This window comes from Dipteris shenzhenensis, chromosome 29 (genome assembly GCF_047967505.1).
Source record: "Dipteris shenzhenensis isolate YYH24624 ecotype China chromosome 29, Dip_SZ_1.0, whole genome shotgun sequence".
In the NCBI taxonomy this organism is placed as follows: Eukaryota; Viridiplantae; Streptophyta; class Polypodiopsida; order Gleicheniales; family Dipteridaceae; genus Dipteris; species Dipteris shenzhenensis.
Window position 1 is genome coordinate 20650143 of NC_141624.1, and position 25181 is coordinate 20675323.

At 40.2% G+C, this 25181-nt stretch overlaps 1 protein-coding gene across 1 annotated transcript; it reads left to right on the forward strand.

Moving 5' to 3' along the window:
- The first annotated feature begins 23001 nt into the window (after positions 1–23001).
- Positions 23002–24898, forward strand: LOC147882562 (uncharacterized). Its single transcript, XM_087400445.1, has 5 exons — positions 23002–23249; positions 23385–23583; positions 23702–23971; positions 24493–24580; positions 24687–24898. Exons 1-5 carry the CDS (start codon positions 23002–23004, stop codon positions 24896–24898), a joined length of 1017 nt encoding a protein of 338 aa, XP_087256571.1.
- The last annotated feature ends 283 nt before the right edge of the window (positions 24899–25181 follow it).

The window sequence follows — 25181 nt, forward strand, 5'->3', positions numbered from 1 at the left end:
CAATGGAAAGGAAAGCTTAGGAGACCTCCTCTACCTGGTCCCATTGATCCAGCCTTGGGGTCACTTGTGTGCAAGCATTGTGATGCAATACCAGAGTGTGTTTACCTATGCAGTGCTATTATATATTATTGCTTTCCCCATGAACGAGTGAAGACAACGAGATGTGCAGTGCATGTGGGTTTCCATGACCATCCAGTTGAAAAAGGTAGAAGTCGAGCAAAGGAAATGCAAGTAGATGATCTCATTTCAATGCGTGCAAGGTTGAATGGAAATTCCTCTTGCAAAAAAATCGAGGTGTCTGTGACACAAGACCTTGTGATGGAGATGATGCTAGCAAAGGATGGGGTTGTTGTGGAGCCGCTAGATGATCAAAAGTTCGAAGAAGTGCTTGAAACCATTACACCAATGACCCAGAGAAGGAGGCTTCAGAGAGTGGTGCAGAGCGCAAGAAGTGAGGCTAGAGGAGGGGATGGTGGAATGGATTCAATACTTGATTTAAAGAGGAGATGCAAATATCCATACCTACAAAGTATCCTATTTCCTGAACAATTTCAAGATGAACAACAACCACATATCTTCAAAATGTCGACCATTGGTCCAGGATCAGGAGTTGATCTAGTGAATCGCATGCGGCCTGGTGGGAGCTTGGGATCACAATGGGTTCATTTTGACCATGTGCATCGAGTGAGGGGATGGTCAACAATGGGTGCTCATGTGTATGACCCATTCATAAGGGAACTATTAACTATAGCAATATGTGAATTCAAGGTGGAGGATAACCATGCTCAAGTTCGATTCTGGGAGCTACTGAACAATACAATGGAGAAGAATGGTTTTGAAAAACCTGAATTCCGTGGATTCATGGCAGATGGAGCAGGAGCAAATTGGCTGGCTGTCCGCACTGTTTACAATGGGGGACCGGAAAATGTGATGGATGGTAGAGAAAGAACTTGTGTTTTCCATTGGGAGATGAGCATGGTTGAGCACACGAGACGATGCATTAAGCCGCAATTTCAGGAGGAGCATAAACTTCTATGTCGGAAGTGGAGAGAGGCAACAACTTCAACTTCTGCAGACCAATGCAAACAAACATTGAATTTGTATTGGTCCCCAATTCATGTGAAGGAGGGTGAGCTACCAACATTGCATACGTGGCTTGCTTGGTGGGATGTTAGAGTCAACCAGTGGGGGGGAATGTTCTTGCAGCAAGAAGAGCACTCTGGATTTGTTCCTACAGTGAACCTTTCAGAGACAAAACATTCTAGCATGAGAGCAGCACATGGATATGCAAAACACATAACATTGTATGATGCTTGTGCAGCAGATCTTGCAATGAGTGTCCTTCAGAGTGCCCACTACAATGCCTTTATGAATGGAAGACACTTGGGTACAGGACCAAATTTGGATGCTCTCCGGCGAAGAATACTTGATGGTAGTGGGTCTGGTAAAGGGGACAGAAATAGGCTTGTGGATTTATCACACATAGTGATTGAAGAGGGTGGGATACAATCTCCTGAGATGAATAGGCCAATAACAGAATCGGTGAGCATAAGAAGAAAGAGGGGTTCAAAATGTTCAACATCGGTCCATGCAAATGATAGTCATCGACCAGAATACATGACAGTGACAACAAGGAGAGTGATAGGAAAAAGAAGACAAATTGATTTTAAAAGTCCATCACAGGACGTGGTTTGTAGAGAGATAGATATTCATGAAGCCAATTGGGCGATCAGGAGAACAGAACCACATAGCGTTGTCACATGCTTTGGCTACTTGGCAGAGAGTCGGAGACGATGTGGGGCACTAATCAATGCACTTGGTAGAAGTGCAAGTTATGGTGTGCCAGCCCCTTGTTTTAAGGGAAGAAGGCAACATTCTCATGGAGTGACAGAGCAGTTTGTATGGTTTTGTAATACTTCTGTCACCCATACATGGAATGTGGATAAATCCATTCAAGGTGTTCCTGGGGTCTCTCCAGGTGTATGGAAGGTTGCAAGTGGGACATCAATGACTGTAGACGAGAGGGGTGCCCTTGTAAGGGCAGGTTTCGTATTTAATAGTGATGATTCTATTGGTGTGATGGGACCTCCTTATGCAGAGCAGATCCATACACCTAGCCATGTGCGCCCTTCTCATCGTGATGGAAAGCTTGTTTCATGGAGAAGTAAGTTGAATAAAGATTTCAACGAAAGGATACACAAGGCAGTTACAGAAAATGGGGAGGTGGTGAGAGAGAACATCATTATTCCACATGAGGTGCATGTATTCCATGTTCGTACAACAGGATCAATGTCTAAGGGGCTAACATATAGTGTCTTGATTTCAGAGTTCCCACGTTGCACATGCCTTGATTTCACAGAAAGGGAAGCAAGAAAAAGTCCCTACATGCCTTGCAAGCACATATACTTCGTGTTTATTGTTGTCTTGGGCTTAACTGAAATGGTGCATCAGTTTATGCATCAGGCTGCATTGACAAAAGTTGAATTGTTTCAAGCTCTGGGTGGTAGAAGAAACCCATCAAGTATGTAGTGTATGGCTTGGATGCCCTTTTTTTTCAATTCCTTCAGAATCGGATAATATATGTAGGTGTGCTTCCTTGCATGATGCTACACTAAGTTGTATTTTTTGAAGGTGGAAGAAACCCATGAAGCATTTAGTAGGCAGCCTAGATGCCTTTTTTATATTTCCTTTGGAAGCGGATGATATATATAGGTGTGCTTCCATGTTTTGGCAATGCACAAAAAAACATTTTGTACAATCATTCCAAGGGTTGGTTGGAAGATATTTTAAAGCATCAAATTTTTCTATCAACTTTTTTTTGTATGACATATGCTTTTTGTGCTATGGAGTTAATAACTTTTAGAAAAAAGGTGACTTCTGACAACATGAAGAGCAGTTAATGTAATATGTTACTATTCTCATTATTGAAAGCATTCAATGTTTTATTTTATCATTACTTTTTCACAACAAAGGAAACATGATTTGAACATGTACTTCTGGAAACATGCTAGCCAAGATGCAGGCGAGTGGTTAAGCTTTCTTAGAGCATAAATTGTGGTAATTGGCTGTCCTGGATGAATATGATGTGGCTGTTATTAAACAGATAACACCTTGCATTGTTGTTTGTCCACGCTCGCTTATTTGGCCTCGCTCGCTTTTCTTCGCTCGCTTTTTGGTAATCCTCGTGGACCTGCAGTGTCCTCTAGCAGTGGTTCACATACTTCGCCATGGACAGGCAGATTGAGATCAGGAGAATCTCCTCAAAGCAATGCAGAGAGTGGTATGCAGGTATCATGAAAAGGAAAAGAGAAGGTAGATCAGCCCATGTTTAATGTGAATGCAGGTCACTCTTATGTGTATGGTGAATCCAGTGGCTCAGAACAGAGCATTGATGATGAGTTGGGTATTCCTTCTATTGTTACACCTGGAGTAAGGAAGACCAGGGATGTTTTGAGAGCACCTGGAAGTGAGCCTATTTTGCGTAGGTCTACCAGGGTTAGGTATCTTGTGGATAGGCTAAAATATGATGGATTTACAGCCATTCACTATGCCTATATGGTCAAAGTGATACAGGAACCAGAACCCACTTCTTTTGAGCAAGCCATGGGAAATGAAAAATGGGAGAAAGCCATGGATGAAGAAATGGATGCCTTGGAAGCAAATGCTACATGGGAATTGGTACCTTTACCTAAAGACAAGAATGCAATTGCTGTAAGTGGGTTTATAAGATCAAGCACAATGCAGATGGTTCTGTGAATAGATACAAGGCAAGATTAGTTGTCAAGGGGTATGCACAGACATATGGCATTGATTATGAAGAAACTTTCAGTCCGGTTGCAAGGATGGCAACCGTAAGATTAGCCATTGCTATGGCTACATCAAACGGATGGTCTTTACATCAAATGGATGTAAAGAATGCCTTCTTGCATGGTGATTTGCAAGAAGAGGTCTTTATGGAGCAGCCACCAGGTTATGTTCATGCTCTTCATCCTGAGTTTGTTTGCAGGTTGAAGAAAGCCTTGTATGGCTTGAAGCAAGCACCTAGAGCATGGTCTGACAAGATAGGACAGTATCTTGTCACTATTGGCTTTCAGATTTCCAAGGCAGATTTCTCACTCTATGTGAGAAAAACAGAGAAAGGGATTATGCTGCTTGTCATTTATGTTGATGATTTGATCATCACAGGTGATAGTGATGAAGATATCCTTCATGTGAAAATGCTATTGAGGCAGAAGTTTGAGATGAAGGATTTGGGAGAGCTACGTTATTTCTTGGGCATTGAGGTGATTAGATCACCAAGTGGGATACAGCTCTTGCAGAGGCAGTATGATTGGACATGCTGTCCAAATATGGGATGACCAGGCTGTAAGCCTATTTCAGTTCCTTTGGAGCAGAATGTGAAGCTGAGCACAGATGCAGGTGAGCTTTTGGAAGACCCTACTATGTATAAATGCATAGTAGGAAGTTTGATTTATATGACTATTACCAAGCCAAATCTAAGCTATGCTATTGGATTGGTAAGTCAATTTATGCAGGCTCCAAGGAAACCGCATTTGGACGTGGCTAGATGCATACTCAGGTATGTGAAGTCCACATTGCAGTATGGACTATTTAATGAGGCTGGGGTCCAGATACAGTTGCATGGATACACTGATGTTGATTGGGCTGGCAGTATTTCTGATAGATGATCTACTAGTGGATATGTGTTCTCTTTTGGGAGTGCTGCAGTCACTTGGAGCAGCAAGAAACAGCCTACAGTTGCCTTGTCTAGCACAGAGGCTGAGTACAGGGGTGCAGCAATGGCTGCATGTGAGGTAGCTTGGTTGCATAAGCTACTTTATGATATGCATCAGTCTACAGATAGGCCAGTTGTCATTTATTATGACAACATGAGCAGTATACACTTGGCAAAGAACCCAGTCTTTCATGCTAGAACAAAGCACATTGAGGTGCATTATCACTATGTGCGGGAGAAGGTTTTACTAGGTCTTATTGATCTAGCTTATGTCAGCACAGAGGATCAGGTAGCTGACATATTCACGAAGGCATTGGGCATGCATTGGGCATAGAGAAGCTGCGCAAGTTCAAAGACTTGCTTGGTGTGCAAGAATTGGGATTGAGCTCGAGGGGGAGTGTTGAGATATTGAGCTCCACTTGCGATATGCCAGGGTGACCGTTGTGTATTTATGTCACTGACTTGTTAGCTGGAGATGCGGTTGGTACACCATCCACGAAGAATAGCTGGATGACAGCTATCCTTATCTACTCTAGTTTGTGGCTCAGTTAGTATGCCACCTTAGTTAGTTGAGTTTGGTTTGAGACCCACATATAGGGTTCTTCTATTTCTTTGTACTTGAGTTCTTTTGGCTTTCACAACTAAGAAGAGGAAAACTGTTTTCAGTCTCCACCTTTGTGTGTATTCCCCCATTGTGCATGTGAGAAAGCCGCGAGTGAGACTCCTTCCCTCTCTCCCACTATCTTCACACAAAATCCTATCATTTCCTACTTGGCCACAAGACATGGGAGGTATACCATACCCAATGACCCTTTATAGACCTATGGTTAGGGTGAACATGCCACTTCCAAAGGCCCTCTAGCCCAACCAACCCCAAGTTATTACAATGTAAATGGCTAGTGGGTGAGAGTCCTCAAATCCTACATTTGTACAGCCACCAAATACATGGAGCCCTCCATTAGAGCCACCAAAGTATGGATTAGGGTCACCATATCCCACTTTGCCTACTCTGCCAAGTAATACTTATCACTGCGACAATGAGGATCCTAGTGCATGCACCAGGAAGGGGGCCACACCTCCAACATTAATGGAAAGAGACCAAAACCCTTCTAGAAGTAAACCCATCACAATCTCCAAGTTAGTCAACAAGTTCTTAGGAGAAGGAGACCTAGTCTCCCATGTAGAGCATTTTGAACAAATTTGTGAGGCATTTGGTAACATCAATGACTTAGATAAGATGCTTTAGCTTGCATCTTGATGACAAGGAATGTCAATGGCTTAGATCCCTAAACCCCAATGAGAAGATCAATTGGGGCACCTTGCAAAATGCATCCATAGTAGGGTTTACCCCAAGTGGAGCAAAATGGAGTCTTGGATATCTAAGTGGGGAGTATTTGCATCTAATGTGATAACATTTGGACTCAAAAATGCACCACCTACTTTCCAAGAGTACATCCAAAAATTATTTGTAGAATATTTAACAACTTTCATGAGAGTATTTTTGGTTGATTTTTCAGTGTTTGGAAAAAGGCATGAACACCTTGATTAGTTGAGACGATGCTTTGAAAAGTGCAGGTTGGCTAGGCTTAACCCTATGAAATGTGCATTTTTTATCAAAAGAGGAGTCCTACTGGGACATATCATATCAGAGGAGGGGATGGATATTTATCCTAAGAAATTATGTGTCATTCAGAAGCCAAATCCCCCAAAGAATGTGAAACAATTACAAAGGTTTGTTGGGCAAGTCAAATGGCATTGTAGATTTTTGAGATACTTGGCTGAGATATGCTTTCCACTTGCTAAGCTAACAAGAAAATTAGAGCAATATGTATGGGGGAAAGAACAAGATGAAGCCTTCAATATCCTTAAAAATATGTTGGTCATAGCACCCATCTTGCAACCACCCTGATTAGAGTTTACCATTTGAGGTCTTTGTGGATGCCATTAGACACAGCCGCTAGTGCAATATCAATGCAACAAAAGAAAGACAAATGGTTGAGACCAGTGTACTATGCAAGTAGGATCCTCAAGAAGCATGAGAGGAACCATGCTGTCAACTGAAAGAGAAGCACTTGGGACTCCTTTCAACTATTGGCTTTGCTCCATGTTCATGCCTTTAGTGGTTGTGGCTACCTCTTTGGCTTCACTCACATTGGTGGTCTTTAAGGTTTGTGACACCTTAGATGAGGGAGACAGATTCTTCTCCCCTTGAGCCTTTTCCTTCATAATGTCTCTTGCATAGATCAAATGACGTGATCAACTAGTTGTATGAGGTCAAGCAAAAGGAAACAAAGTCTCTTAGAGACTACGTCGCCAAAATTAAACACTTAAACTCATGATGTGAACCTCATGAGAGGATAAGTGATCCATAACTATTACCATACTTCCTCATAGGTCTATGGGACTATAAGCCTCATGATCAACAAATTTTGTTGTTTCTTTGTTGTTAGGAGCCATTCTAATCGATTGTAGCCACTGAATCCATCAAGGAAACTATAAAGTTCATGGCCTGCAACAACATCTAGTAATGAGTCACAAAATGGGAGTGGAAATGGGTCAGTGATTGTGGAGCATTCAATTTCCTATAATCCATACATATTTTGAGTTTCATATTCTTTTTTAGTACAATGACAATTGGTGATAACCATGTCTTTAGATAATATGTTAAGACTAGATACTCCATCAATCATGACATCTTGTATTCTCTATCTTTTGTACTTAACATCAATTGTTGGAACTCTGTAATCAACCTCTTCTATTGTTGATGTATAGATTTCTAGAGATTCATCTTTATCCTCTTCAATCATAGCTTGTGGTGCTTTAGGTAGATTTTCTCTTTCCCAACCGTGAAACAATTGTCCCTTGATTGTTGGTACAAGATTTAATCCAATGTGATCTATACCTTTGAGTGTAATAGCTCTTTGAAGAAAGTATTAGGCTTTCCTAGGCCTTTTGCCTTGTGGATCTTCTCCTTCCTCAGTATCAAAGTGTTGTCTGTTGAGATATTGAGCTCCACTCATGATATGCCAGGGTGACTATTGTGCATTTATGTCACTGACTTGTTAGTTGTAGATGTGGTTGGTACACCGCCCATGAATAATAGCTGGATGACAGCTATCTTTATGCACTCTAGTTAGTGGCTCAGTTAGTATGCCATCTTAGTTAGCTGAGTTTGGTTTGAGACCCACATATAGGGGTACACCTATTCTTTTGTACTAAGAGAGTTCTTTTGGCTTTCACAACTAAGAAGAGGAAAACTATTTTTAGCCTCCACCTTTGTGTGTATTCCCCCATTGTGTATGTGAGAAAGCTGCAAGTGAGACTCCTTACTTCTCTCCCACTCTCTTCACATGGTATTAGAGCTCGGTTCGTGGTAAGGAGCTCAAGAAAGCAAACCAAGTTCGTGGTGTCTTGGTAAGAGGATCAGTGTTGCTTTCCTTTTTGGAGTTTGGGAGCAAATCTCTACAGGTAGCATAGCTGAAAAGTGCAAGAGTGCACGTCTCAGATTGGGACGCCCTTTATGGTGTGGCGAGAGGGCAATATATGTTTCGGGAGAGGGCAAAGCCTATGGTGACATTATTTTTTTGATTTGAGGCCATTTTGGGGCCCGTTTTGGTGGCAGAAGTTTTTCGCAGGCACTCAAAAAAGCGCCTTGTTTTTGCAGTGCGACCACTGTTCTGCAGGTCGGTGAAAAGTTGTAGAAATTGCATCGTATGCCTGTGCACAGAGATATTGGGAGTGACAAAATCATTCTTATTGCCTGTTGATGCAAAATCATCACTAGGAAGTGATTGTGTGGTCAAATATCACTTTCGTCAGTTTTGCAGATTTGCCCTTGTGAGGTGGAAGTTGTGGTTTTTATAGTGATAATATTTTTGCAGTGTCATGTAATGACCTCTGATGCTCTTTCACAGATAGTCAATTAAAAGTTTGACAAGAACAACTTCCAAGCATGGAAGTTTAGAATGATGAATTTCCTTAAGGGAAAAGGCTATTGGGAGTTCATTACTGGAGGTGAACAAGAACCACTCATTCCTAATGTTCCCAATCAACAAGAGTTGCAGGCATTTAAAGGATGGCACAAGAGAGCCATAAAAGTTATGTACTAGATGTCTCAGTATTTTAGATTCTATGATTGTGCATATTCAGGATGCAAGCACGCCGAAGGAGGCATGGGATACTTTGACAAAAATGTATAGCACAAATATGCAAGCTAGGAAAATGCAGCTCAAGCAGGAGTTGCATAATGTGCAGAGAGAAAATATGAGCATCAATGACTACCACATGAAGGTGAAGAAGATTGCCGATGCACTTGCTTCCATTGGGTCGCCAGTGGAAGATGATGATTTAGTTTCTATGACCTTGAATGGTCTAGGAAAGGATTATGCACAATTCCAGACATCCATCGTCATCCATGAAAAATTTCTTGATTTTGAGGAGTTGATTGCTCTTCTAATTTTTGAAGAGCAGAGAAATGGTGGTGCATCTTCTTTAGGAGGAACTTCAAAAGAAACTGTCTTCTACTTCAAATGCTGGAAGAGGTAGAGGCAGAGGTAGAGCAGGTCGATCTGGAGGCCATGGCAGAAATCAGAATATGTAGCAAATTCAAGAAAACCAGTCCTATGGAGGAGGACGTGGTAACTTTAGAGGCACAAGGAGCCAAAGAGGTCATGTTCGATGGCAGAGAGGCCAAAATGCAAACAACAATGTTGAATGCTACTACTGTGGTAAAATGGGTCATATGGTTAAAGAGTGCCATAAAAAGTAGAATGACTTCATGATTGGAAAATTGCAGCAAGGTAGTTATGCATCCTCTGGTAGACAGGGTGATGACAAAAATGAGCATTTGTTTATGGTACAGCACATGACCAATTCTGTGACGAGTGCAGAAGAAAGCAATGATGTGTGGTATGTTGACTCAGGTGCATCATACCATGACAGGTCATGCAGAATGGATGTAGGATGCAAGGAAAATGGGAAGACTAGGATTTGTGGAGACTGGTGATGATACTGCACATCCTATTGTGCAGATTGGTAAAATTCCTTTGTCTATGCAGGATGGGAAAAAGAAATACCTGTCTAATGTATTTCATGTCCCGAATATCACCAAGAACCTGGTTTCTATCAGTTAAATGGTTGAGTAGGGCTTGCAAGTTAGATTTAATCCTCATGGATGCTTTGTTGAGGATATGAAAAATAAAGGTCACTTGATAGCAAAAGGGAAAAAGAAGGGCAGGTTGTTTACATTAGATGTGGACATGCCTGAATTGAGTGTATCAATGTTTGCACATGGGACCGGTGTAGTTGTAGATAATGATGTTTGGCATAAACGCATTGGTCATGTTAATGTACAACAACTTAAATTAATGTAGGCCCAAAATATTATTGCAAGGTTGCCTGAGTTCAAGGTTGCAGAAATGCATAAGGTATGTGAAGCCTGTCAATTTGGAAAACACACAAGGAAACCATTCCTAGACATGTTCAAGAGAGTAACAGGCCATTCGAATTAATCCACTTTGATGTGTGGACTACTAAAGCTGCATCTATTGGAGGTTGTCATTATTTTATCACTTTTATTGATGACTCAAGAAATAAAGTTTGGGTGTATTTTATGAAAAAGAAAAGTGAAAGCTATGGTTGAGAAAGAAACAGGCCTGCAAATAAAATGCCTAAGGTCAGATGGAGGGGGAGAGTACCTCTCAAATGAGTTTGCAAGGTTCTTGCAAGAGCATGGCATAAAGCAGCAATATTCATGCAGTCATACCCCATAGCAAAATGGACTTGTAGAAAGGAAAAACAGACATATTGGAGAGGTATCTCATTCCATGCTCAATGAAAAAGCCTTGCCAGATTATTATTGGACTGAAGCAATTGCTAAAGTAGTCTACATAATGAATAGGACTCCCATTGTAGCAATACATGGCATGATGCCAGGGGAGAGGTATACTGGTAGGAAACCAGATATTTCTCATTTGAAAGTTTTTGGTTGCATTGCCTATGTTCATGTGCCAGATGAGTTGAGATCCAAGTTGGATCCAAAAGCTGAGAAGTGCATCTTTATTGGTTATTCTCTGTAGCAGAAATGGTATAGATGCTATAACCCTTCTACTCGTAAGTTTACAATGAGTAGAGATGTTTTTGATGAGATGAGCAGCTGGTATAAACTAGTAAATGTGATTGATGATGTAGATGCACAAAATGGTAATGTTGCACAGAATTCACAGTAGCAATCACAAAATGTTGGTGGACCTGTAGTGTCCTCTAGCAATGGTTCACATACTTCACCATGGATAGGTAGATTGAGATAAGGAGGATCTCCTCAAAGTAATGAAGATAGTGGTATGCAAGTATCACAAAAACGAAAAGAGAAAGTAGATCAGCACATGGTTGATGTGTTTGCAGGTCACTCTTATGTGGATGGTGAATCCAGTGGCTCAGAACAAAGCCTTGATGATGAGTTGGGTATTCCTTCTATTGTTACACCTAGACTAAGGAAGACAAGGGATGTTTTGAGAGCACTTGGTAGTAAGCCTATTTTGCGTAGCTCTACTAGAGCTAGGTGTCGTGTGGGTAGGCTGAAATATGATGGATTTATAGCCATTCACTATGCCTATATGGTCAAAGTGATACATGAGCCAGAACCCACTTCTTTTGAGCAAGCCATCGAAAAAGAAAAATGGGAGAAAGCCATGGATCAAGAAATGGATGCCTTGGAAGCAAATGCTACATGGGAATTGGTGCCTTTGCCTAAAGACAAGAATGCAATTGGCTGCAAGCGGGTTTATAAGGTGAAGCACAATGCAGATGGTTCTGTGAATAGATACAAGGCAAGATTAGTTGTCAAGGGGTATGCACAGACATATGGCATTGATTATAAAGAAACATTCAGTCTGGTTGCAAGAATGGCAACCGTAAGAGCAGTCATTGTATGGATGCATCAAAGGGATGGTCTTTACATTAGATGGATGTAAAAAATGCTTTCTTACATGGTGATTTGCAAGAAGAGGTCTAGATGGAGCAGCCGCCAGGTTATGTTCATGCTGTTCTTGTTTGCAGGTTGAAGAAAGCCTTGTATGGTTTGAAGCAAGCACCCAGAGCATGGTTTGACAAGATAGGATAGTATCTTGTCACTATTGGCTTTCACATTTCCAAGGCAGATTTCTCACTTTATGTGAGAAAAATAGAGAAAGGCATTATGCTGCTTGTTATTTATGTTGATGATTTGAATATCACAAGTGATAGTTATGAAGATATCCTTCATGTGAAAATGCTATTGAAGCAGAAGTGTGAGATGAAGGATTTGGGAGAGCTGCATTATTTCTTGGGCATTGAGGTGATTAGATCCACAAGTGGGATATGGCTATTGCAGAGGCAGTATGGATTGGACATGCTATCCAAATATGGGATTACAGGTTGTAAGCCTATTTTAGTTCCTTTGGAGCAACATGTGAAGTTGAGCACAGATGCAGTGAGCTTCTGGAAGACCCTACTATGTACAGATGCATCGTAGGAAGTTTGATTTATATGACTATTGGGCTATGCTGCTGGGTTGGTAAGTCAGTTTATGCAGGCTCCAAGCAAACCGCATTTGGATGCAGCTAGACACATACTGAGGTATGTGAAGGCCACACTATAGTATGGACTATTTTATGAGACTAGGGTTCAGATACAATGGCATGGATACACTTATGCTGATTGGGCTGGTAGTATTTCTGATATACGATCTACCAGTGGATATGTGTTCTCTTTTGGGAGTGCTACAGTCAATTGGAGTAGCAATAAAGAGCCTACAATTGCCTTATCAAGCAGAGAGGCCGAGTACAGGGGTACATCAATGGCTGCATGTGAGGTAGTTTGGTTGTGTAAGCTGCTTTATGATATGCATCAGTCTACAGATGGGCCAGTTGTCATTTATTGTGACAACATGAGCAGTATACACTTGGCAAATAGCCCAGTCTATCATGCTAGAACAAAGCACATTGAGGTGCATTATCACTATGTGAGGGAGAAGGTTCTAGTAGGTTTTATTGATCTAGTTTATGTCAGCACAGAGGATCAGGTAGCTGACATATTCACGAAGGCATTGGGTGCAGAGAAGCTGCGCAAGTTCAAAGACCTGCTTGGTGTGTAGGAATTGGGATTGAGCTCGAGGGGGAGTGTTGAGATATCGAACTCCACTGACCATTGTGCATTTATGTCACTGACTTGTTAGCTGCAGATGCGGTTGGTAACACCGCCCATTAATAATAGCTGGATGATAGCTATCTTTATGTTCTCTAGTTAGTGGCTCAGTTAGTATGTCACCTTAGTTAGCTGAGTTTGGTTTGAGACCCACATATAGGGGTTCACCTATTCTTTTGTACTAAGAGAGTTCTTTTGTCTTTCACAACTAAGAAGAGGAAAACTGTTTTTGCCTCCACCTTTGTGTGTATTCCCCCATTGTATATGTGAGAAAGCTGCAACTGAGACTCCTTACTTCTCTCCCACTCTCTTCACATTGTCATGCATACCAGAGACATCCTCTTCCACATTATGTTGTAGTTTTCCTTTGCTACTTCATTATGCTTGTTGGATGGTCTCTAATTGGATTCAGACATGAATTTTGATATCTAGTTTAGGAGGATATGTTCTGGTGGTTGGACTCTTGCTTTCTTGTTGTGCATCGAATGTATCCTCTGCTGTCCTCCTATGGTTGGTCATTTTTGCATATCTCTCATCATTTCCATCCATTTGTGTTTCTTTAATTGTTTGCAATACTTCTTTCTGATTGCAGTTGGATTGTTTTGCTACTATAGTTGGATCTTCTTTTGCTTTACATTCTCTATGTATTTGAGCATCTTTTTTCTCTTTTGTTGCATTAATTTCTAGGATTTTCTCTAGAGCTTGGTTTCTTACTTGTTCTTGCTCAATCCAATCAATTGGATTGATTGTATTCTTTGGGGTTTCTCCCAATCTGGCTAGAGGTTTTTCTCCCTTTGACCTTGTTACTATCATTGCCTCTACAACTTTTTGAGGCTCATTTATCTCAGTTTTGTTTTTGCATGTTGTGCAATCACATTGTACTTTAGGGAATAATCTACTCTGTGTAGTTATGTTGTCTATTTTCATAGTCTGAACAAGTTCTGGATGCATACTCTCATTGGACTCTTCAATGATTGTTTGTAGAATCACCATGTTCACACTTGCTAGTGGTTGTTGTGGAGGATTTGGGTTTCCTCTTTCATTGCATTGGACAATTGGGATACCTCTTTCCTCTTTGTGTTTACACCATAGCTCACATTGTGGACCTCGTCGTCTATGGCCATCCACACCACAATAAGTACATTCTTGATTCATGTTAGGCTATTGTTGACCTCCCCAATTCTAGTTATTTTGTCTCCTTGGTGCAACATTGTTGAAACTTTGTTGCCTCTGTCCTCCCACTGCAACTTGATTGGCTGCTACTGGTGGGGTTGCATTGTGTGCTACTTATATGTGAGGTGGCAATCTTCCCCTAAAATTTGGGTTGTACCAAAATTTTTCTTTGTCATGGTTATCCTTTCCACAGAACTCACATGAAATTTTGGCCTGATTTGGTGATAACCTCAAATTTTGCAACTGTTCTTTTATCATTTGTTCTAGCTTGGAGTCTCCTTTTGAGCTCTTTTCTTCTCTCTTTTTGGTCTTTGCCTTATCCTTGGCTTTTGAGTTCTTGTATTTTCTCTTCTTCTTTGCTTTGTTGGCTTCCTCTTCTCATTAGATTCCTCATTTGAGCTGTCAGAGTCTAATTCATCAATATCATCATCCTTTGCATTGGAATCATTCTCTGTGTCTAGATCTGTGTCAGTATCAGATGCTCTTTTCTTCTTTCATTTCTTTGATTTTGTTTTAGAACCAAGTCTTCTCTCAGCTCTTTAAGCTGCTTCCACCATGTTGTTGAAGTCATTTGATCCTCCCAACTGGTCTCTTCTTGCTACTGTAGTTCTTAATTGCTTGTTTAGTCCTTTGCAAAAGTAGTCTCCAAGTTTTTCCTTTGTAGGCCTTTGTGGGGCAGCTAGCCTTTAATTTAGATTCTTGAATTTTTGTGCATAGTCCTCCACCAATAGGTCTTTTTGCTTCATATTCTAAAGCTTCTTTAGAACTGCTTCTGGTGTTTTTTATTTTTTGAATATACTTAAGAATGAGATGTTCAAGACATCAGAATCTGCAAAATATGAAACACCATATTGCATAAACCAACTCATTGCCTTACTCTCAAAAGTAGCTACAAAATTTTTATTTCTTGATTGTATCAGGTAGAGCTCCAAATCCACTAGCAGTCCAACAAGTCTCAAACTATTTGACATGACTGTCTCGATCTTGTCCTTTTTTCCCTTCGAACTTTGCTGCTTCGACTAAGGGGTTCTACATCCTGATATCTTGTGAATTGGTTGAGGTGGCAAGGGATTGAAGTTGATTTGTCTTTGGGCTATAATGTATAAGCCTGCAACTAGATGTTTTCCAGTTGTGGCTCTGAGAAATGTCTCACTAGGTGTTGAAATAGTCAACACCTCAAGCTTTTAGCTGTAGCTTCTTGGATTTTTGAGCTGTGAACCGAATTGGTTGAGGAAGTCTCCCCACTTGGGATATAGTTAGGATCTTGGAAGAAGTTTTTGAGATCTTTTACTTTATCTGGCTCTCAACTTCAGCTCTAGCTCTATGTCTTGTGAAATAAATGGTTCCAATTTGGTTTGGTAATGGTGGGCCTTCAATTTCTTCTGACATTCACTAGGAGTGCCTCCATGAAATAGATAGAAGAACTTGGAATGATCTTGCCTTCCATTTGGTGTTCTGATGCCCTTGTTAATTGCAAACGATAGTCAGATTGTTGATGTATTATCTTGACAGTGATTGTTGGTGCTATTGTTGACCAATCTTACTGAATTCATGTTCTAGTTCTTGTTAGCTTCTTCTTTGTCAATAGTGACTATTGTGGAGCTAGTAGGCTTTGTTCCGCCTTGTTTGCAACTTCTCAGTTCGGATAGTTTCTCAGTACATTCCTTAACACCTTTGCAGTTGTTTTAGCTTGCCTATTGTGCTTTGGATATGTTCTACCAATATTCTATAGCTTCGTGCTGGCTTCTTCCAATGGCTTGGAGTCTTTGCTCATCGTTTATCAGTGCTAACTACTATCAGATTGCTTGTTGAAACATTGTCGGATTGCTCTTTTCGATTCTTTTTTGCTTGTTGATTACCTCCTTGGCCTCTCCTTGAGTTGTGTAGCTCTTTGGAGTATTTATGACTCTATTTGAGGTGGAATAAAGTCGTATTGCTTGTTGCTCTGGCTTGGAGTCAATTTGTTGTTGTTGTAGTAGTTGTTATCTCTTGGTCTTTGGCCCCTTCTCTTCACTTGTAGTCCACAATTGTTGTCATTGTTTCTTGTGTGGTGGCGAAGCGGTCTTCTTGTTGCTTTGCTCTTTGTTGAAAGGAATGTTGTCTGTCCATCACCTTCTAGCACTAGTTTGCTGTTCTTCTCAGTTCAAACATTGAGTAGGATTGCCGAATGTGTTCCAAGTACATTCACAATCCAAAACACGTGAATAACATTAACCAAAACTTATGATGGTGATGTTTTCTTTGAGCTACTAGCTACTTCAGTGAAACATTGCACAAAAGGTACGCAGTCAAAATTTGATGGTCATGTTTGGAGTGATCCTATTACAACAAATATAGTATTTCCTGGTGTGGTTCATAGAAAGGAATGTGGAGGTCACCTCCATTGTATAAATGCAACTTGTGGTTATAAAAAAAGAATTGGGATAGAGAATGAGACACAATGAGATGGGAGATTGATTAGAGTGGCCCCAGCAAATGTGTTAATTGAATCATATGGCTCCCTATCATGTATACATTGTGGTCGTCCACCAATTTGCTTGGAGAGATGTTACTATGAAATGTTACTCTGCATGCCATAATGTAGAGATGGTGTGAATCTTACTCGTGCAATCATACACCATGGCCATCATAATCATCCCGTTGGAGATGGTTTGATTAGGAGAACAAAGGATGCCATTAAAACCAAGGTTTCCAAAATGGTGAGGGCTGGTGGTGCTGTATGCCCTAAAGGGATACAAAATATAATTGTCCAAGACATTATTATGGAAATTTTATTGTCTAAAAAAGTACAAGATGGGATTAATATGTTGAATGTTGAGCTACAAGATTTGCTAAAACAATGTGAACCTTTGCTCGACAAAAGAAGGTAATTACCATAATATTTGTTATTGCATTGGTTCATTAAATTATGTTATTGACAATGAATATTGACCAACTTTATGTCTGTGTATAGATTATCAAGATGGATTGAGGAGGGTCGACGTGACTCTCGACCTATGTTAGATGATCTAGATGGAATTTTATACTTGGAAAGACATTGTAGATGTAATTATTTCCAAAGTGGAGTGTCTCCTGGACAATTGCAACATAGTTCATTCAGCAGGTGTCATGTATTTAAAATGTCTACCCAAGGTTCTGGTTCAGGGGTTGATTTGGTAAATAAAATGAGACCTGGAGGAGAATTGGGTCATTGTTGGGTGTTGTTTGACTTTGTGAAGCGAATGAAAGATTGGACTACCATGGCTTGCCATGTGTATAATCCTTTTATCCAAGAGTTGCAAACAATTGCAACTTGTGACTTCAAGGTGGAAGATACTGATGCACAAATTCTATTTTGGGATACTCTCAACAAAGTAATGGTTTCAGAAGGGTTTGACAATGCTAAATTCAAAGGGTTCATGGCAGATGAGGCCCAAGCCAACTGGAGAGCTGTACGTGCCACTTTCAATGGTGGCCCTGACAATATAATGGAAGGGAAAGAGCGTTCTTTTCTTTTCCATTGGGAGCAAAGTCTTCATTCCCATTCAAAGGCATGTATAAAATTTGGCAGCCAAGAGGAATTTAAAATCCGATGTAGACGTTGGAAGGATGCCTCTACAGAGCAAGCTGCAGAAGTCGAAATGAGAAGCCTAAGGGCATGGTGGAATGCAAGCCATGCAAGTGATTCAGACTTGCCATGGCTTGAAACTTGGTTTGCATGGTGGCATGCTAGGATTTCCCATTGGGGCCACTACATTATAGAGGTTGGTTTTGTATTTCTCTTGAATTTTTTAAAATAATGTTAATAATTTAATTTTTCCATTACAATATCTCTGCAATGCTGGGTTTGTAGAGTATGTTAGATAACGAGAAGTACTTGATACCTCGAACAAATCTAGCAGAGTCTATTCATGGTAGTTGGAGGGCTGGATTGAACCATGTCAAATATGTTGGTCTCTACAATGCCTCTATTAGTGACCTCTCAAATGCAATTTTACAAAGCTCTAGATACACATCTTTTTTGAAGGGCCAGTTTATCGGAAGTGGGCCGAGTCTAGAGACCTTTAAAAAAAGATCTTCAAAATCTCGGATTGACATTAGTGCCAAAATAGTTGTTGATCTAACAAGTAATGTTGCAAAGGAAAAAAGGAAATGGGTGTTGTATCTGAAGTATGTTTTAATGATGGAGATGACAAGACTGTGCAAAGGAAAGGCCAAAGTCAATGCCTTCAAATATATGTGAGGATGATAGTCACCGCCCTAAGTACAGTTATGCAAATAAGAAAAGATACTCCATGTCTCCAAAATCTAGTACTAAATTTGCAACAGAGAGTTTTGAGGATGATGATTCCAAGAGTGTACAAGAATATGAAGTGCATGATGCAAATTGGGCATTACGAAGAGTTCCTGTAACAAGCCAAGTCCGTTGCTAGGCTTGGCTTGGACAAGGAGGAAAATGTAACAAGCTTGTCAATATAAAGGATCGTGAAAATCGACATGGAGTTGTTGCACCATCATTTTTTGGGAGGATTCAAACACCAATTGGAGTGCACTGCCAAATGATTTGGTTTTGTGGAAATGATGTAACCCACATGTGGAAGCCATCAACTAGCATTACAGGTATTCCAGGACCATCACTAGGAAGGTGGAAGGTTCAATCAAGAACATCCTTGACAAGTGTGGAGATTGCCAGGTTGACAAGCTCAGGGTTTGTCATATTAGGAGTGTCAACTCCGATGGTGGGTGCAAGTTGTGCTTCACCAATTCAAGCCCATGATGAAACAATAGTATTGCATGAAGATCGACCTCGGTGTCGAGATGGCAAAGCAATCAGATGGCGAAACAAAATCTCCAAAGAAATGGAAGATAGAATTCAGAGGTCATTGGTCATGAAATGCATTGTTAAGGATGCAACAGTCATGAAGGCCATGGAGCATGCTCAGTTCATTGTTTCTACAGAAGGATCAATGCAAAAAGGTATTGAATACAAGGTTGACATTTCTCCATTTCCTTCTTGCAATTGTGAAGACTTCATTGGACGATCATGCAAATTGGATGCCTATATTCCATGCAAACATATCTATTACATCTTCCTTTCATACCTTGGATTGGATAGCAGAAATAATATGTTTGTTCACTAAGCCACCTTGAGTAAAAAAGAGATATTCCAGGCATTGTCCCGCATGCCTTGAGGTTTAGTTTTTGGAGACTATACTTTCATGATGGTCAACAAAAAATGGAAGGGCTATTATAATAATCCTTTTTCCATGAGGATTTTGAACCACAAAAATGGTATTTTTTTAAAGACTAAACCTTCATGATGTTGAATACAAAATGAAAAGATATCTATAATAATCTTTTTTTCCATGAAGATTTTGAACCACAAGAACAGTGTTTTTGGAGCCTTTTGCATTTCTCCTTGTGTAAATTTTTGGTTTGTTTCTCTACTTGTTGATAATTGTGGTAGGATGCTTTGTAGGAAACTTATTTGAAATAACATGAACTCAACACATCTAGTAGCAAAATACCAAACTATGAGTGTAAAATATTGACTTAAAATTTGGCTATATTTGTTACATTTCCTTTTGTACCTTGGATTGGATATAAGAAATCCTTTTTTCCATGAGTAATTTGAACCACAAGGATAGTGTGCTAATTAATCTCCACTTGATAATTGTGGTAGGACATTTTGAAGGATGATTTTACATCACAAAAGTTTGAACATGTCTTCTGTGTGATAAATCATGTCTTCATTTTCATTTGCATAGGTTGAAACTTATTTGAAATAATATGAACATGTATTGGAATATACAAAAAATAACAAAATAGAAAATATTGTGAGTGTATTTGACTTAAAATTAGGCTATATTATTTACATATTACTTATATGGATAGAAAAGATAATATTTTTGGTCACCAAGCTAACTTGAGTACAAAACAGATCTTCACAACATTATCTTGCATGCCTCAAGGCCTAGTTTTTGCAAATTGCACACCTTCATGATGTTGAACAAAATTTGAAAGGACTATTATAATAATACTTTTTATGATGGAGATTTTGAACCACCAAAATAATGTTTTGGAGTCTTTTTCATTACTCCTTATGGAAAATTTGGGCTATTTCTATACTTGATACTTGATAATTGTGATAATTGTGATGGGACGCCTTGTAGGATGACTTTACAATCACAAAACTTTGAACGTGTCTTTTACATGATAAATCATATCTTCATTTGTAGTGATGTAGGTTGGAAACATATTAAAATTGTCAATATAGAATAATTAGAAAACTATGAGTGGAAAATATTTTGACTTAAAATTAAGCTAGTGTAACAAAGATGCAAAATACAGGATTTTGGCTAAGGTCAAATGTAATCTTTTCTTTTTTGGTGGACTATACATCCCTTTTAATCAAAAAAGGGGTCTAGCAACTTCAAGATTTGTTTTTTGGTTATTGGTTGTTGTGGTTTATTAGTTTACAAGGATAACCACTTCTTTTATTGAGCAATATGGACCCTTCATTTACAAAACGGTTTCATAATCATGGCCTCATTTCATGAACTTCAAGAGTTAGAAAACTTGTTTAGTCAGAAATGAGGATATCCATTTCTTTTCTTAAGCAATATGGCCCCTTTATTCACAAAGAGGTCCATACACTTGGATTGTTTTCATAAACTTTGACACAAAAAAAGTACATTCTGATCCAATTTGCTCAAATGCTCAAATGGTTTTGCTCAAAAATTAGAAATCCCCCTCATGCATAGCCTGATTTTCCACTTCTAGATGGTCATGCTATCAAGCAAGCAGTTCAAGAAGAGAGGGGTGTCATGAGAGAGCAAAAATCAGTCCCTCGTTGGCTTTTGAATACCTTTAAGAACTGGCAAGTGGGTTGAGCCTTTGCCTACCCGCACTAGAGGTGCGCACAACAAATGCAAGATAATTTTTTGGCTGTAGCTTTGATTGCCACTGCCTATAATGAAGAGCCACCATGTCAGAAGGATGCTTTTGATAGCAATATGGAAAGAATGGATGATGGATGCTATGAATGCTAAACTTGAGTCCATTGATGCAAATGGCACTTGGGAGTTGTGTGGCTTTCCTATAGGGAAGTGTGCTATAGGTACAAAATGGGTTTGCAAGGTCAAACGAAAAGCCGATGGTAGCATTGACCACTTCAAAGCTCATCATGCATGCACACAGCACATTGAGGTTCATTATCATTACGTTCGAGAGCGATTGTTAGCTAAAGACATACAATTGTCCTATGTTCCCATGAAGGACAACTTAGAAGATCTCTTCACTACATGAAGGCTCTACCATAGCCCAAGTTTGAGGCTTTTCGACATGCCTTATACTTGGCACCATTTGTTACATGATGTTGATCTCCCTGTGCTATCATAGGTTGCTATATCCATCTTGGCCGAATATGTGGAACCATGACCTAGTTTCTAGGTATACCTAAGATGTATCCAAGATACTTCAGCCATACCATGGAGGGGGTTTTGTTGGCACTTAGCCCTGATATGGCTTTGAAGGCTAGTCTTAGGACTCAATCAATCCTTAGGTTAACATCATTGGTCAACCATATGGTTGACTTGACTTTAGGGCCATATAGGCCACCCCTTTGTACATTCTGATTATCCCTTTGCAAGTATTTCATGTTCTTTTAGCTTGTTGTTTGCTCCCTTCCACTCCACTCCACTCCCATTCCATTGCTTCCCGCATCCAATAGGGAGTTTTGCTGTCAATAAAAATTTCATTCATGGGCAGATAAAACATGCCATGCATGGTGTCAAAGCTTGGAATGGTGCACTAGGAATGATTTGTCACCCATCCTCTAACTTTTATGTAAGGTATTTAATCTTGAAGGTTAAGGGTTGCAAGTCGGGAGGTTGTCAATGATCTTAGAAACATTTTTAAATATTTCACATTTTGGCTATGGCAAGTGAACTTGATGGAGTTCTTTTAGTGTCTTACCATGTTCGATGGTGACCAAGGATTGGCAAGGGATTTGAACCGCTTGGTTTAAACAAGTGCTTTGAATCAAATTATTTTTTCTTTGATGTGTTTAGAAAATTATCTAACCGTCCATATTTTTTTTGGGTACTGCTTGACATGACCTATCATAAGATGGTATTTCGTCATGCCTTGTGCTAAATATTACTTGTATATGGTATGCTCAGTGGCAAAATAAGATAACACTTGTGTATTCTTGGTGAACTCATTGCAACATCTTTGCTATAAAAGTGGTATTTCTTAAATATCCCAATTGATAGATGACTAATAGACTTTCGGGGGGATATAAGAAGTAAATAACACATTGTTTTTTTTCCTGATTAAGAGAATTTCTTGTGAGAGATGCTTTCTCATGCCTTTCATAGAGGAGGTTAGCTTCTTTGAAGTGTGGTTGGGTTCTGGAGGGGGTCAATATGTATAAACCGTCTATATCATGTGCATCAAAGGCCTATTTGTAAATTTCCTTATTTATAAAATTTTCATTAATAAAATGTACCCTTTTTTATATAAATGTGTAAAATCATTTGTCAAAATTACTTTAAATATTCCCTTCTTGTTGTAAAATATGGAATTAAAATTGTCCTTCTCTTGAACTCACATGAGACGATTACCAATGATAAGTGAATCCGAGCGGGTGGGTTGGGTATGGTAAGATAGAGACTTCCCTTACGTTGGGTTGTGTGGTTGGGTTGGGTAGGATAAGGCATAGCCTCATATGCAAGTCTAAGCTACCGTAAGTCTAAGTTACTTGATATTCTTGCTTAATTGTCTTTTGCATGTTACGACTTTGCCTTTCACTCCACCCTCTTGCTTTAGAGCTAAACCTTGTCTCGTCATCCGTTTCGCTTCTTCATTCCATTGCTCGGAGACATGCAAAGGAGACCGTTCCCCAGCTTTGAGTTGCCTCTAGTGCCTGGATGGTGACAGTACTGTCACAGCAACCTCGTCCTTCCGGGTACAAATTTTCGACCCGGTTGCTCTGGCTATGGTTCTATGCGCAATTCGACAAATGGAGGCGGTCGAGGAAGCTCATCAAATGGGCAACGTTGATCGCCTTCTCTTCGATGATGGGTTTTATCGGAGTACTATTCACAAAACGATATAGACCAAAGAAGCTGCAGCTGCAAGTACCTCTCTCCAGTGGCTCTAATATCGAATATGAAAGGTAAGAGCAACCAGATCGCGTTGTTTTGCGTCCTCATCCTCAATTTGGTAAGTCTGAAGTACCGAGAGGGGACGATAAAGTCCCATATGAATATCCGTAAATTTCTAATGGTAAACACGTGAAACCAATTTGCAGTGGCCAAGAGAGTATAGGCGTCAGCGACGGCGCCAGTACAAGCAAAAATACCGAAGCACAAAGGGGGAACGTCCCAATGTTCACAGATGCTGACTTGAAACATTTGCTATACCTGCTTGACGACAGTGGAGGCTGGCAACAAGAAGTCGAAAAGAAAACCCAAACCCTGAGATACAATTTAAAAAGTCGAGAGCCTGGGGTCCGTTTCCTTGCGCTTGCGATTTAGGAAAAATGACCAATTAAAGTAGTTGCAGATTAAAGTTGGTTGAGATTTGGCAACGATGGCCGATTAACGATGACACGGTAATTTGTGACAGAAAAACAGTCCGACAGAATATTTAAGCACAACCATTTACACGAATTGTTCTCCGGAGCAGCTTCGAGACTTCACCACAGACATGGAGTACACGATGATGTGGGACACGGACACTAACAAAGATTACCAGCGGCTAGAAGTATGCAAAGAAACGGGAGTTGAAGTGAGCCGCGTTGTCAGGTACTACAGTGCTGCACTGGGCAACAGAGAGTATGTGCTGGCATCCAAAGTCTGGGAAGGGCAGGACAAAACCTTCTATTGCGTAACGAAAGTAAGGCGATGGAAGTCCTGCATAAATCTTGCCCTTAAGTCTGTGCTGTGTTGCTCTCGCATGAATCCATCATCTACCATTGCAATACTAGTTGTTTGCAGCTTAAATACGCTGTGGCATTTTCTCAATTGGATGTCCTGCATTTCTAGTAAGATAGGTGGCTGCTAACGTACCGTTGGCATACTCATAGTTTAGAACGACCGTAGTGTGTTCGTATGTCTTCCAAATGCAGAACCAGATGTTTGGGGCCCATATGCACCGCGTGTATACGCGCCCTGTTTAATCTTTTCAACACTGGTTGTTCTTTGTACGTAGACTCGTAGTTCGGTGCTGTAGATCAATTGGAATACTGGACGCGAGTTAGATTTGCACACACGTACGTGAGCGTTGGATGAAAGCAACCGCGAGAGAAAGCGCACGGATACAGTTGATAATGTTAAATGTTACGATTGATCTCTCTATTTGGAGCTCATACATTGTCACTTTTGATAGTACAACTGAGTTTCTCTAACTTTCAACAGGCGTGCGAGCATCCAGGGGCGCCAAGGGATCGGATTCCTCGCATGACCCGCGTTGAACGCTACTGGTCGGGTTGGAGAATACGCAAAGGTCTGTCCAGGACGATGTAATCGCGCCCATAAATTTTCTTTCTTTGCTTGGCGTACAATTTCCTTGTGTGCACTGAAGTTTATCCTGTGTATCTACGTTGCTGCAGTTCCTGAAAGCCCAAACGATTGCGAGATGAAATTGCTTGTTCAGGAAGATCTCCACACAAGCTGGGCTATACGATCTGCAACAAAGTTGTTGCTCTCTCGACAAGTTTGGAATTATATAAAAAAGAATGAGGAAAACTTAAGGCAGTATATCAAGGCCGGTCGCCGGCTCCAAGGAGTAAACGCAGTCTCGCTCGCCCAGAAGCTCAGCTAGCTCTCATCACCTCTTGCAGAGCAAAGCTTCAGTCTCTTCTTTACAAACAAGCCTTAAGCATTTTCAAGGATTTAAATCCTTGAAAATAAAAATCGTTTACAAATAGTGCTCAATCAAATAAAATTTCCCCCTCTGTGATTAGTGTATTGGTCAATGCTTCCCAATCTAACATGGTTTTCTTACTACCATCATGTGATATATGCACTTTCTATATGGTATACAATGCAAAATAAGTGGTATATTCTTGGTCAACTAATTATCAGATTTTGCAAATAAAGGTAAG

What these genes read in the sequence shown, in the direction of transcription:
- LOC147882562 (XM_087400445.1), top strand. Translation starts at nt 23,002, where the DNA reads ATGGTGACAGTACTGTCACAGCAACCTCGTCCTTCCGGGTACAAATTT. An exon ending in TCTAATATCGAATATGAAAG is followed by an intron (nt 23,250 to 23,384) that starts GTAAGAGCAACC and finishes ACCAATTTGCAG; the next exon opens with TGGCCAAGAGAGTATAGGCG. An exon ending in CCTTCTATTGCGTAACGAAA is followed by an intron (nt 23,972 to 24,492) that starts GTAAGGCGATGG and finishes AACTTTCAACAG; the next exon opens with GCGTGCGAGCATCCAGGGGC.